At 45.8% G+C, this 14737-nt stretch overlaps 1 protein-coding gene across 1 annotated transcript in view; it reads left to right on the top strand.

Annotated features, from left to right (window-relative positions):
• Positions 1-13305, top strand: part of LOC138419578 (zinc finger protein 85-like) — a 66486-nt gene extending 53181 nt beyond the window's left edge. The window contains 3 exon segments of the mRNA XM_070289310.1: positions 12965-13076; positions 13079-13150; positions 13232-13305. Coding sequence (XP_070145411.1) covers positions 12965-13076; positions 13079-13150; positions 13232-13305 — 258 coding nt within the window.
• Positions 13306-14737: the final 1432 nt, after the last annotated feature.

Below are 14737 nucleotides of genomic sequence, written 5' to 3'. Positions count from 1 at the left end.
TTCCCCAAAGTGAAATGTGTGGGGCAGGGAGAAATTAGCAGGTTGAGAAGAACATAAACACACTACTATTTATACTTCTAAAATAATCCACAAGGACCCACCACAGAGCACAAGAAACCCTCTCAAAACTCTGTAATAACCTCTATGGGAAAAGAAAACGATAAAGAATATATGTACTTCCACAAATAAATGAATAAAGTTTCTGTACAAGCCACCACAATGTAAGTCACCTGTAAACTACAATTCAAAAACATTTTTTTAAAAAAGAGAAAAGAACTGCTGACTCTGTTCCCATCTGCCCTTGGCGACCTGGGCTGGTGTCACATGCCTGGAGTCTGAGCAGGCTTGGGTCCCCAGGCAGGACTGTCCTGGGGCTGAGGGCGCTGGGGAGGGTTTGCCAGGCAAACAGCCCCCCACCCCCACCCCATGGACTTGGACAGCCTGTTCCCTTCTGCATGAGCCCACAGTCTCCAGATCCAGGGGACCCTCTTGCAGCAGAGCCAACCCTGGTGCCCCCAAAGGATGGTGGGGTCTCCGGGCTGGAAGAGCTTTGCAAAGTGCTCTGGGTACCATGTCTCCTGGTGACAGGGTTCCCCCACCTCCAGCCTCCTTCCTTAGGGTCACCCCACTGAGAGGACAGCTTCTTCTACAGAGTGGTGTGGCAATCCTTGAGATCTGTCCCGGGATAAAGGCTCAGAGAGAAGGAAGGAGACACAGCCTTGGGTGTATCCATCCTAATTAACTACCCAGAACAGGACTTGCCCTAAGGCTCTGGTGGGCATGAAGAAATGCTGCCGTCTTGTGGCCACTTTTGGTAACATCAGCTGAAATACCTGCGCTGATGGCCACTTCATATTCACCAGGCCTGCTGGGATGTAAGGAAAAAACACCTGTCCTCAGCTAGTGCCCTAGAGTAGATCCTGGAAAGAGAATTTAAAGCAGAGCAGACGGTCCAGAGGCCAACCTTGAGAGGTCAGTTTTACTCACACTGTTTAAAAAAAAAAAATCATATGAACAGCCTTCACATGATGAAATCTTATAGAATCCAAATCAAAACTACAATTGGTTAAATGGCCTTTGTCAAAGAGTCTACAAACAGTAAATGCTAGAGCAGTTGTGGAGAAAAGGGAACCTTCCTACACTGATGCTGGCAAAATAAATTGCTAACAACCAGTGTGGAGGAGAGGGTGGAGGCTCCTTAAACAAGTGAAAAGTGAGGAAACTGACAGTCCCTAACCAATTGCAGAAAAAGACGTTTCAAATCCATTAAAGAACTAAACTGAGGGTCGATTACTCTAAACCTAGGAAAATACAGGCAGAACACGGTTTGACACAAATCACAGCAAATTGTTTTTGAACCCACTTTTAAGATAATGAAAAATAAGACTCAACAAAAGGGACTTCGTTAACTTCAAAAGCTTTTGCACAGCAAGGGAAACCCAAAACGGAACAAAAAGACAACCCTGAACATCAGGGGGAAAATGCAACCGAATTTAAAAGCAACATATTCATCTCAAAAACATGCAAACAGCTCCTGCAGCTCAATATCAAAATACACTCAACCCAAGAGAAAAAATTGACCAAAGATCTAAATGGATGTATCTTCAAAGAAGGCATCGAGATGGGCATAAAGCCTATGAAAAGATGCTCAGCATCTCTGTTAGAGAAATACCAGTCAAACTGCAACAAGGTATCAGCTCACCCCCTCAGAATGACCATCCTCCAACAGATCTACAAAGATTCAATGCTTCAGAGGGCGAGGGGAACAGGGAGGCCTCCTACACTGTGGGTGGGGATGGAAATGGGTGGGTGCAGCCACAAGAAAAACAGTAGGGAGATTCCTGAAAACATTAAATATAGTTGCCACCTGATGAAGCAAGCCCACTCCTTCCCTTAGGTCTAGATAAAATCATAATTTAAAATGATACTTGCTCCTCTGTTTTCATGGCACCACTATTTACAAATTCCGAGAGAGAGCTTCAGCCAAAATGTCCATCAATAGAGAGAAATGAAGAGCAACTGACCCATCTAGACACTGGAATACACTCAGCCATCAAAAAGAACAACAAAAATAATGCCATTAACAGCGGCATAGATGGACCAAGAGATTTATTGTCCTGAGAGAAGTCAGGGAAAGAGAAAGATTATATCACTTACAAGTGGGATCTATAAGTTCTTTCAAGTGAACAGATTTATAAACAGAAATAGACTCAGACTAATAAAACTCACCTATGATTATTTCAAAAAAGGGAAGGGTAGGGAGACATTAAGAAGTTGGAATTAACATACATGCTATGTATTATCAGATAGCTAACCCAAAAACATACCTACTGAAAAGGTCAAAACGACCTTTGTCAAAAAGTCTACAAACAATAAATGCTGGAAGGTTTTGGAGAAAAGGGAATTAATTCTCCTGCACGGAGGCTACCAAGTTAAATTTCTAAGAGTCCATACAGAGGAGAGGGTAACAAGATAACAACAAGATAACAGTGAATGAAATTGTGACATTCCCTATCCTCATACAGAGAAAATAACTCCAAACCAATTAAAGAGCTTAATGGAGAGACAATTACTCTAAACCCCTTGAGGAAATTATAGGAAGAACAAGCTTTGACAGAAATCATAGCAAACCCTTTTGGATCCACTTTTAGAATAATGAAAAATTCAACAAAACTCAACAAAAGACTTGAGTTTCTCTAACCTCAAAAACGTTTGCACTGCAAGGGAAACTGTAAACCAGACTAAAAAAAAGAAATCTTCGGAATGGGAAAAAAAATGTTTGGAACTCAATTTAGAAACAAGGAATTTATCTCCAAAATATGCAAACAGATCATGCAGCTCAATATATATATATATATATATATATATATATATATATATATATATATATATATATATATATATATTTTAAATCCCATTAGAAAAAATGGACCAAATATCTAAATGGGCATTTGTCCAAAGAAGACATCCAGGTGGCCATATAAAGCACCTGCAAAGATGCTCAGCATCACTAACTATTGAAGAAATAGAAATCAAAACTGGGCCATGGTATCACCTCCCACCCCTCAGAACAGCCATCCTCCAAAAGATGAACAAGGATTAACTGCTGCCAAGGGCGAGGAGAACAGGGACTCCTCCTACACTGTGGGCAGGAATGGAAATGGGCAGGGGCAGCCACGAAGGAAAACAGTATGGGCATTCCTTAAAACACTAACTATAGACTTAGTACATGTTCCGGCAAGCCCACTCCTTGGGTTAGATCCGTAAAGAACATTAATTTAAAATGATACATGCACCCCTCTCTTCAGGGCAGCACTATTGACAATATCCAAGACACAGCATCAACCAAAATGTCCATCAATAGAGAAATGAAGAGAAAATGGTTCATTTGTACACCGAATACACTCAGCCATCAACAGAACGAAAAAATGCCACTGGCAGCAGCATGGATGGACCGAGAGATTTATTATACGGAGTAAAGTCAACTAGAGAAGGAAAGAGAAATATATCACTTACAGGTGGAATCTATAAATTCATCAAAATGAACTAACTTATAAACAAACAGTCTCACAGACTTAGAAAACTCACTTATGATTATTATTTTTTTTATGGTAGGGGAAGGAAGACATTAAGAGGTTGGGATTAACATACTCACTGCTTCTTATCAGATAGATAATCCAAAATAACGGAATAGAACAGGGAAGTCTACTGAACACACCAAGAGAACCAATATAGGAAAAGAACCCGAAAGGGAATAGAGATACGTTCGTGCACAACTAAACCAAGTTCCTGTACACTTAAAACAAACACATCGGAAATCAACTCTACTCCAACAGAAAATAAACACTAAAAAACAAACAACAAAAAACCCAACAGTGGAGCAGGAAGAGATGCTGCCACCTTGTGGCCATGTTTGGTAACGACGGAAAAACCTGTGCTCACGGGCACTTCATATTCACCAGGTCTATGGGGCTTAGGGAGAAGGCAATGGCACTCCACTCCAGTGCTCTTGCCTGTAAAATCACATGGACGGAGGAGCCTGGTGGGCTGCACTCCATGGGGTGGCTGAGTCGGACACGGCTGAGCGACTTCACTTTCACTTTTCACTTTCATGCATTGGAGAAGGAAACGGCAACCTACTCCAGTGTTCTTGCCTGGAGAATCCCAGGGACGGGGGAGCCTGGTGGGCTGCCGTCTATGGGGTTGCACAGAGTCTGACACGACTGAAGCGACTTAGCAGCAGCAGCAGCAGCATGGGGCTTAGGGAGAAGGAAATGGCAACCCACTCCAGTATTCCTGCCTGGAAAGTCCCATGGACAGAGGAGCCTGGTAGGCTACAGTCCATGGGGTCGCAAAGAGTTGGACAGGACTGAGCAACTCCACTTTCACAGGGCTGAAAGGAAAAAAAAAAAATCTATTCTGAACAAATGTCCTCGGGTAGATCCTAAAAAAAGAATTTGAAACAGGGCAGTCGGTCAAGGGGACAGAGGTGTTTTACTCACACTGTTTTTTAAAAAACCATATGAAAATATTTCAACATGGTGAAAGCTTAAGAGAAATGCCAATCAAAACACACACAGGTCAGAATGGACACTGGCAAGAAGTCTAAAACTAATAAACGCTGGAAAGGGTTGTAGAGAGAAGCGAGCCCTCCTACATGTTGGATGCTGGCAATGTCAATTGTTAACAGCCAGACTGTAGGACAGTGCGGAGGTCTCTCAAGTGAAAACAGAATGAAATTCCCACACTGCCTGAACCCAGACAGAAAAAGAAACTCCAAATTGATGAAAGAGCTCAAAAGAGGGCTGATAATCTCAACCTCTTGAGGGAAATATAGGTAGGACAGACAGACAGAACATGCTATGCTATAAACCGCAACTCTGTTTGGATCCGCCTCTTAGAGTAATGAAATAAAAACAAAATAAACTTTTTGGGGCTCCAGAATCACTGCAGATGGTGACTGCAGCCATGAAATTAAAAGACACTTGTTCCTTGAAAGAAAAGTTATGACCAACCTAGACAACAAGAGACATTACTTTGCCAACAAAGGTCTGTCTAGCCAAAGCTTTGGTTTTTCCACTAGTCATGTATGGATGTGAGTTGGACTATAAAGAAAGCTGAGTGCCGAAGAATTGATGCTTTTGAACTGCAGTGTTGGAGAAGACTCTTGAGAGTCCCTTGGACTGCAAGGAGATCCAACCAGTCCATCCGAAAGGAGATCAGTCCCAAATATTCACTGGACAGACTAATGCTGAAGCTGAAACTCCAATACTTTGGCCACCTGTTGTGAAGAGCTGGCTCATTGGAAAAGACCCTGATGCTAGGAAAGATTGAGGGCAGGAGGAGAAGGGGACAAAAGAGAACAAGACAATGAATAGCATCACCAACTCAATGGACATGTTTGAGCAAGCTCCAGAGGTGGTGATGGACAGGAAAGCCTGGTGTGGTACAATCCATGGGGTTGCAAAGTCAGACATAGCTGAGCGACTGAACAACAGCAACATGATTATACAGTGGAAGTGACAAGTAGATTCAAGGGATTCGATCTGATAGACAGACTGCCTGAAGAACTATGGACAGAGGTTTGTAACCTTGTACAGGAGGCAGTGACCAAAACCATCCCCAAGAAAAAGAAATGCAAAAAGGAAAAATGGTTGTCTGAGCAAGGCTTACAAAGAGCTGAGAAAAGAAGAGAGGCAAAAGGCAAAGGAGAAAAGGAAAGATATACCCATCTGAATGCAGAGTTCCAAAGACTAGCAAGGAGAGATAAGAAAGCCTTCTTAAGTGAACAATGCAAAGAAATAGAAGAAAACAATAGAATGGGAAAGACTAGAGGTCTCTTCAAGAACATTAGAGATACCAAGGGAACAATTCATGCAAAGATGGGCTCGATAAAGGACAGAAATGCCATGGACCTAACAGAAGCAGAAGAGATTAAGAAGAATACACAGGACTGTTCAACAAAGGTCTTAATGACCGGGATAACCACAATGGTGTTGTCACTCACCTAGAGCCAGACATCCTGGAGTGTGAAGTCAAGTGGGCCTTAAGAAGAATAACTACCAACAAAGCTTGTGGTGGTGATGGAATTCCAGCTGAGCTATTTCAAATCCTAAAAGACGATGCTGTGAAAGTGCTGCGCTAGGTATGCCAGCAAATTTGGAAAACTCAGCAGTGGCCACAGGACTGGAAAAGTGAAGTGTTCATTCCAGTCCCAAAGAAGGGCAATGCCAAAGAATGATCAAACTGCTGCGCAAGAGCGCTCATTTCACATGCTAGCAAGGTAATGCTCAAAATCCTTCAAGCCAGCCTTCAACTGTACATGAACCGTGAACTTGCAGATGTACAAGCTGGATTTACAAAATGCAGAGGAATCAGAGATTAAAATGCCAACATTCATTGGATCATAGGAAAAGGGAATTCCAGAAAAACATCCAGTTCTGCTTTATTGAGCAGACTAAAGCCTTTGACTGTGTGGATCACAACAAACTGTGGAAGATTCTTAAACAGATGAGAATCCTAGACCACCTTAGCTGCCCCCTGAGAAACCTCTATGCAGGTCAAGAAGCAACAGTTAGAACCAGACATGGAACAACAGACTGGTTCCAAATGGGGAAAGGAGTATGTCAATGCTGTATATATCATCACCCTGATTATTTAATGTATATGCAGAGTACATACTGGAGAGAAATTCTAGTAATGTAAGATATGCAGATGACACCACCCTTATGGCAGAAAGTGAAGAGGAACTAAAAAGCCTCTTGATGAAAGTAAAAGAGGAGAGTGAAAAAGTTGGCTTCAAGCTCAACATTCAGAAAACGAAGATCATGGCATCCGGTCCTATCACTCCATGAGAAATAGATCGAGAAACAGTGTTAACAGTGTTAGACTTTATTTTGGGGGGCTCCAAAATCACTGCAGATGGTGATTGCACCCATGAAATTAAAAGACGCTTACGCCTTGGAAGAAAAGTTATGACCAATCTAGATAGCATATTTAAAAGCAGAGACATTACACTGCCCACTAAGGTCCGTCTAGTCAAGGCTATGGTTTTTCCTGTGGTCATGTATGCATGTGAGAGTTGGAATGTGAAGAAGGCTGAGCACTGAAGAATTGATGCTTTTGAACTGTGGTGTTGGAGAAGACTCTTGAGGGTCCCTTGGACTGCAAGGAGATCCAACCAGTCCATTCTGAAGGAGATCAGCCCTGGGATTTCTTTGGAAGGAATGATGCTAAAGCTGAACCTCCAGTACTTTGGCCACCTCATGCGAAGGGTTGACTCATTGGAAAAGACTGTGATGCTGGGAGGGATTGGGGGCAGGAGAAGAAGGGGACGACCGAGGACGAGATGGCTGGATGGCATCACTGACTCGATGCACGCGAGTCTGAGTGATGGACAGGGAGGCCTGGCGTGCTGCGATTCATGGGGTCGCAAAGAGTCCGACACGACTGGGCGACTGAACTGAACTGAACTGAATAAGTGATGAAAGAGGTTCATCCCAAATGTAGTTTAGAAAACAGGAAAGGGTGTATACAAGAAAGACAAGTGAGTGATGTGAAAACAAAAAGTACAAACTATTTAATCACATCTAAATAAATATCAAAGAATGTAGAGGCGCGGCTGGTCGGCGGCTGCCCTGCGGGTGCTGGGGCGGCGAGCCGGGGACCGAGCCACCGCGGCCTGAGCGCCGGCACCGCCCGCACCGCCCTTCCGCCCGCCCTCCGGAAGCGCAGCCCTGCGGCCTCCGCTGCAGACCCGCCCCGCGCCGCCCCGCGCCGCCCCGCGCCGCCCCGCCCCGCCCCGCGCCGCGCCGCGCCGCCCCGCGCCGCGCCGCCCCGCCCCGCCCCGCGCCGCCCCGCCCCGCGCCGCCCCGCCCCGCCCCGCCCCGCGCCGCCCCGCCCCGCGCCGCGCCGCCCCGCCCCGCCCCGCCCCGCGCCGCGCCGCCCCGCCCCGCCCCGCGCCGCGCCGCCCCGCCCCGCCCCGCCCCGCGCCGCCCCGCGCCGCCCCGCCCCGCCCCGCCCCGCGCCGCCCCGCCCCGCCCCGCGCCGCCCCGCCCCGCCCCGCGCCGCGCCGCCCCGCCCCGCCCCGCCCCGCCCCGCGCCGCCCCGCGCCGCCCCGCCCCGCCCCGCGCCGCCCCGCCCCGCCCCGCGCCGCCCCGCCCCGCCCCGCCCCGCCCCGCCCCGCCCCGCCCCGCGCCGCCCCGCCCCGCCCCGCGCCGCGCCGCGCCGCCCCGCCCCGCCCCGCCCCGCGCCGCCCCGCCCCGCCCCGCCCCGCCCCGCCCCGCCCCGCCCCGCGCCGCGCCGCCCCGCCCCGCCCCGCCCCGCGCCGCCCCGCCCCGCCCCGCCCCGCCCCGCGCAGCGCCGCCCCGCCCCGCGCCGCCCCGCCCCGCCCCGCGCCGCCCCGCCCCGCCCCGCGCCGCCCCGCCCCGCGCGCCTCTGCCGCCTCTTCCTGAGCCCCCGCTCGCCCAGCGGCCGCCGCCGCCCCCGCGCCACGGTCCGGCCGCGGCCCGCCTCTGCCGCCCAGGGCCCTTCCGTCCAGGCCCCGGGACCCGGCTCCCCGCCAGCCCCGGCCCCGGCCCCGGCCCCGAGTCGGAGAAGAGCGTGGAGGCAGCGGCCGAGTTAAGCGCCAAGGACCTGAAGGAGAAGAAAGAGAAGGTGGAGGAGAAGGCAGGCCGGGAAGAGCGGAAGAAAGAAGTGGAGGAGGAGGAGGAGGACGGCGCAGAGGAGGAGGAGAAGAAACTGCCGAGGACGGCGAGGAGGAGGATGAAGGGGGCGAGGAAGATGAGGAAGAAGAGGAGGAGGACGAAGGGCCCGCGCTGAAGAGCGCTGCTGAAGAGGAGGATGAAGCGGGTCCCACGCGGCAGAAGGCAGAAAACGGGGCCTCGGCATGAGCCCCCCGCCAGTGGGCTGGGGGTGGAGGGAGGCCGCTGGGGGCCCGGAGGTGGGGGTGGGGAGCGCCGCGGGCAACCCCTCTTCACCTGGCTCCCTGCTCTGGGCCCCGCGCCAGAGTTGCCGCCCTCTCTCCCCCCAGCCTTCTCATGCCGCACCTGCATCCTCACTGCCATCTTCCACCTCCTTACCTGCTCCATCTGAGCTCCCCAGCTGGTCCCCAGTCACCCCCTCCCTCCTCTCTTCCCGCCCTTCCCACAGCCAGCCTCTCCCTCCTTCAGTAGCCTCTCCTTCCTAACCTCTGCATCCCAGCCTCACGTGATCCTGCCCAGCCCATCCCTACCCGGCCTGATCCCTGGGTCTCCTCCCTCAGATCCCTTTCTCTCAGACAGCGCCAGGACGTGGTGGGGCCGAGCCCCACAGCTGACCCCCCTCCCGTCCTCCTTTTTTGTACAATTTAATAAAGAAACGGTCGCGCTTCTGTTTAAAAAAAAAAAAAAAGAATGTATAGGAAAGCATTTCATCACTTTCTCTTTTCTGAAGTTCCTGGAAGAGAATTAGTGTAGATAGTAATCCATAGTTAAGACAGATAGAAAATTGATAAGTTACTCTGCATCACCAGACAAAAGGTTGGTGTCTCAGTTCAGTTCAGTCGCTCAGTCATGTCCAACTCTTTCCAACCCCATGAACCACAGCACGCCAGGCCTCCCTGTCCATCACCAACTTCCAGAGTCCACCCAAACCCATGTCCATTGAGCTGGTGATGCCTTCCAACCATCTCACCCTCTGTCATCCCCTTCTCCTCCTGCCTCCAATCCCTCCCAGCATCAGGGTCTTTTCCAATGAGCCAACTCTTCACAGGAGATGGTCAAAGTATTAGAGTTTCAGCCTCAGCATCAGTCCTTCCAATGCATGGCTGCAATCAATTTCTGCATAGATTTTGGAGCCCAAGAAAATGAAATATAACCCTTTTCATATTTGCCTCATATATTTGCTCTTTTAAATGCTCTGCTTCTGTCTCTAGACAGAAGTGTGTGAGTGGAGTCATGGACAAACTGCCAAACTTCTAGGAATACTGGGGACAGATAGTATCTGCTTTCTGCTTTCTAATTTCCAATCCCCTGCAAACTACACATATGACTTGATAAATTTCATACTCAACTGATTTCTTCACTGCATAAGGGACCTCTCTCCAGTGAGAAATACAAATCTGAAGATTTCTTCAAAGTTTGGTTTTTCTTTGTACAAACTAATATCAATAATGTTAAGTGTATCTGCCCCATTTCCACAAACCTAAAATACTTTTATATTTATTCAACTCATGGAATTTTTAAATTGCTGACTTGGGAAATTAGAACATTTACCACCTAAATGTTTGTGGTTAATTCTCACTATTAAACTTGTTAGATTATATCAAGTATTTTTTTAATGAAAAAAATAATTTGAGTATAGTTACTTTACAATGTTGATGTTAGGTTATGCTGTACTGCAGAGTAAATCAGTTATATGTATATATACATGTATATATATGTGTGTGTGTGTGTGTGTGTGTGTGTGTGTATAATCCCTGGAGGAGCGCATGGCCACCCATTACAGTATTTTTGCCTGGAGAATCCCATGGGCAGGGGAGCCTGGCGGGCTACCGTCCACAGAGTGGCAAAGAGTCAGATGTGACTGAAGCGACTTAGCAGCATGCACATATACAATATTTATCCACTCTATTTAAGATTTCCATACCATTTAGGTCACCACAGAGCAATGAGTAGAGTTCTCTGTGTTAAACAAGAATTGAAACTTAAAAACATTCCACCATATTTTAAGATCTCAATTCTTGTTTGTTTTCGTAAGAACTGTTACTTTGTTAAAGTTTGTCTTGTTTGTTATGAAGCTTACCAGGACTGTGTCCCATACGTTCTTACTTTCTGATTAATTATATATCAAGATCATTTAAGATTTTAGATTCAAAACATCTACTAAAACACAGCAAAATAAAAACACTTGTGTGAAGAACTGCATTACAGAATTCGTAGGCACTTTGCATTGGTGAAAATGTTTGCTTTGTAAATTTAAAATTGCTGAGGAGGAGGCAGCAGCTGGGGTCATGAGATCGCCCTGCAGTCCATGGGGTTGCAGAGAGTCGGACACAACTGAGCGACTGAACTGAAGGAACCGTGCCTGGAGCCCTCGCTAGTGCCTAGTGAGGCAAAGGCTGGAACACGCGGACAGAGGATGGGATGGCCGCCCTGCCCTTGGGGCATCACTTAACAACGCTGCTCTGCTTCTCTGGTGGTTCAGGCTTCCTCCACAAGCATTCCCGTTTGCAGAGCTCCTCCCTCCCTCCTGCCCACTCAGGTTGTCTCCTCACAGCCAACCCCAGTCCTCTGCCTGTATCTGCTCTCCAAACCCCACATTCCAGAACCCAGCCCTTGTGTGCAGCGGTGGACACCCCTCTCAGGCTTGGGGAGCAGGGTTGTGGTTAGTGCCATCTGTAGAGGTCTCACTCTGTCCTTCCTGCCTCTAGCGTGTACTGCCTCCTCTTCCCATAAGAGAATGAGGCTCCCTTCTGTCCCACTGAGCTCCCCCAAGGGTTGCAGGTCCCATCTTACTTCCTCTCCTCACCAGTTTCCTTCTTGTTTCTTTGATCCTACCTGGCTATGAGGGAATCTTTTTGTCCTTTTAGGTGTCAAGGTCCTCTGCTCGTGTTCAGCAGGGGCTCTGTGAATATTGTTCCATGACAGATGTATTCTCGATGTGTCTGTGGAGCGAGATGAACTCCACGTCTTCCTAATCCTCTGCCGTCTTGACTCCTGTGTCTGTTTTATTCCTAACCTAGCTAAGCGAGTATCAGTTTTATGTCAGTTGTAAAGTAGATTCCGTGAGAATAGTAAGTGGTGGAATAACTTGTTATTTGCTTTCAGCTGTGTCTTTTCAGGACATGCAGGGTTTGATGCCCCAAAAGCCAGGCTTAGAAGATTTATTCCCCAAGAAAAGTTAATAATATATGAAAGATTTCACATTGGAAATTTACATTCAATGAAAGGGCATGTGAAATACTGAGAGGAAGTTATGATGGACATAACCAAATGAGGACAGCTTCTCATTATACAAACATTACTGTCAAAAGAAAAGGAGGATATGAACCAAACTGGGAAAAACGCCCATTTCAGTCATTAATATCGGCTGAGAAGTGTATGTTTGTAAGCAAAGACCCATGCTTTTTTAAACGTACATGTTCTCTGAAAGGAAATATGGAAAATCTGGAAAGTCACCTAATCTATACTGCAAATACTCATTCAAACCTTTCTGAATGCAGGTTTCAATTTAGCACACAGTAAAACATGTCTGAAAACCAGGTATTTAAAATTTAGGTTAACAATTCCCAGCATAATCAATTTGAGGGATCTTTTAGCCAGAGTTCAATATTCTTCAACCAACAGCTCTTTTCTCTTTGTTCCAAAGTCTATAATGTTGCTTATTTTGAAAGAGACTAATCCAACCATCATGGTTGTAGACATATCACAGTATACTCAATGTGAAAGAATTTTTCATGTGTAATAAAATGGGGAAAGCTTTAAGCAAGAATGCTACCTCCAACAATCACAAGAATATTTATAGGGAAGGCAGAAGATTTTCATGCAATGAGACTGGGCATAATGTTGACTGAGACTCAAGTCTTATGAAACATCAGGGACCTCAGTCTTCAGACAATGATTTTAAAAGTAATAAATGTATGAATATCTTTTATCAATGATCACATCTTTCTCTATATAACAGAAATTAATCTTTAAAACTTATTCAACAGCAGAGTATTCAAAATCTGCAGAAGCATAACAAGTGTAATAAATGTGGTAAAGTCTTGCTAAACCATTACATCTAAATAGACATAGGAAAATTCATACAGGAAGGCAACCTTTCATATGTACAGAATGGAGCAAAGCTTTTAACTAGTACTCATATCTCACTCAGCATCAGCAAATTCATACTGGAGAGAAGCCTTATAAATATATGTAATGTGGAAAAACTAATCTGATATCCATTCTTGCTAGACATTTGAAAATTCATGTTGGTAATGCAGAGAAGACTTAAATGTACAGAACGTGGCAAAGCCTTTATGCATTGCTCAAAATTTATTCAACAAAACAGAATTCATAATGAGGAGAACCCTTATAAATGCACAGAGTGTGGCAAAACTTTAATCACAGTTCAACTCTTAATAGGCATCAGATAATTCATACTGGAGAAAAACCTTATAAATATAAGGGTTGTGGCAAAGTCTTTAACCAAATTCCTAGCTTTATTCAACATTGGCAAATTTGTACTGGAAACCATTCCTATGTAAAAGAATGTGGCAAAGACTTTACCCAGAGCTCAAGTCTTCGTCAACAGCAGAGAGTTCATCCTTCAGAGAAAACTTAAAAACTTAAATGTAAGGAAAGTGGCAAAGGCTTTCATCAGAGCTCTGACCTCACTAGACATCAGAGAGCACGTACTGGAGAGAAACTCTAGGAATGTAATAAGTGATGAAAGAGGTTAGTCCTAAATGTACACTTTAGTAACACGAGAGCATTTCTGCAGGAAAGATATGTGATGATGTAAAAAAAAAAAGTAGGAAAGTTGTAATAAAAATCAACTCTAAATAAATATCAGAGAAGGCATACTAGGAAGCATTTCATCAATTCCTCTTTCCTGAATTTCCTCTGAAGGTGAGTTACTGTGCATAGCAATCCACAGTTAAAACACAGAGAAAATTGATATGTTAGAATGAAGGGCTGTGTGTGGAGTGGTACAAGTATTAGCAATGTATTCTTGCTTGTTTTGACATATTTGAGATTATTTGAAAACTGAATGAAAGTAACTCAATCTCAAAATACTACATTTTATGGTTTGTTCCTACTGTGTATGTGAACTCAAGTTTTTGATGGTTGCTGACTCAGTGATAAGAGAATCCCTTCTATCTGAGGTAGGAACCATTGGTATTTATTCTCCATTAAGGACGTTAAGTACGTAGTAATATAACATGTAGACTGAACATCTAGTGGAGGTGTTTGTCATTGGTGTCAAACATCCCTGTAGGTCACCATGATGTAAGTGTTCAGGGACTAATTCCACATATTAAAGTCAGACAGAGGTTTGTTCTAAATTTTCAATGTCACCGGCTTTTTAAGGATAATATAAATGACAGTTCACTGAAAGTTTGATATATTTTTATAATATGAACAGAAGTCATGAATATTAATTGACATGTTTGAAACAAAGATTTCTCTGATACCCTGGAAAACTATGGGAAACCCTTCCCAGAAAAATCATGTAATTAATCTATGCCTTGTTTATTAAATGATTAGCCTTCCTTTTGTAAGCATAGAAACTGCAACTCTCAGACCATTGTATCAGAAAAATGAATATCGTTGTCTATGCTTGTAATCTGTATTCTAATCAAGGGTCACACAGTGGATTGTAAAAGGTTTTGTTCTGACTACGTGTGATATTCATACATGCTAATCAATAAAACTGAATGGTTTCTGGTGATGCAGTTGCTGTGTAATGAATGAAGTGTTTACCTACCACCGACATTAACCTCTCCAGCCTTATTTAAGGTTGCAGGGAAGAATACATACCAGTGAACTATTAGGTAGCACAGTGAGATGACATCTGTTACTGCCCTTTAGCCTCATATAATTTGATCATGTATTTTCCATCATTTATCCATTGTACTTTTCCCCCCTCTCTGTAACGGCAGGGATATTGTGATGGTTCTAATAAGAAGGATCATACAGAGTATTGTTGGGAGCTTCCCTGACTGCCCCGTGCTGTTGCCGCCTCAGCATCTGTCTGGGGAGCTGGCAGCTTG

Source organism: Ovis canadensis, chromosome 14 (assembly GCF_042477335.2).
Source record: "Ovis canadensis isolate MfBH-ARS-UI-01 breed Bighorn chromosome 14, ARS-UI_OviCan_v2, whole genome shotgun sequence".
NCBI classification, from domain to species: Eukaryota; Metazoa; Chordata; class Mammalia; order Artiodactyla; family Bovidae; genus Ovis; species Ovis canadensis.
Note: the sequence above shows the minus strand (reverse complement) of the source record. Positions and strands in the feature narration are given on the sequence as shown.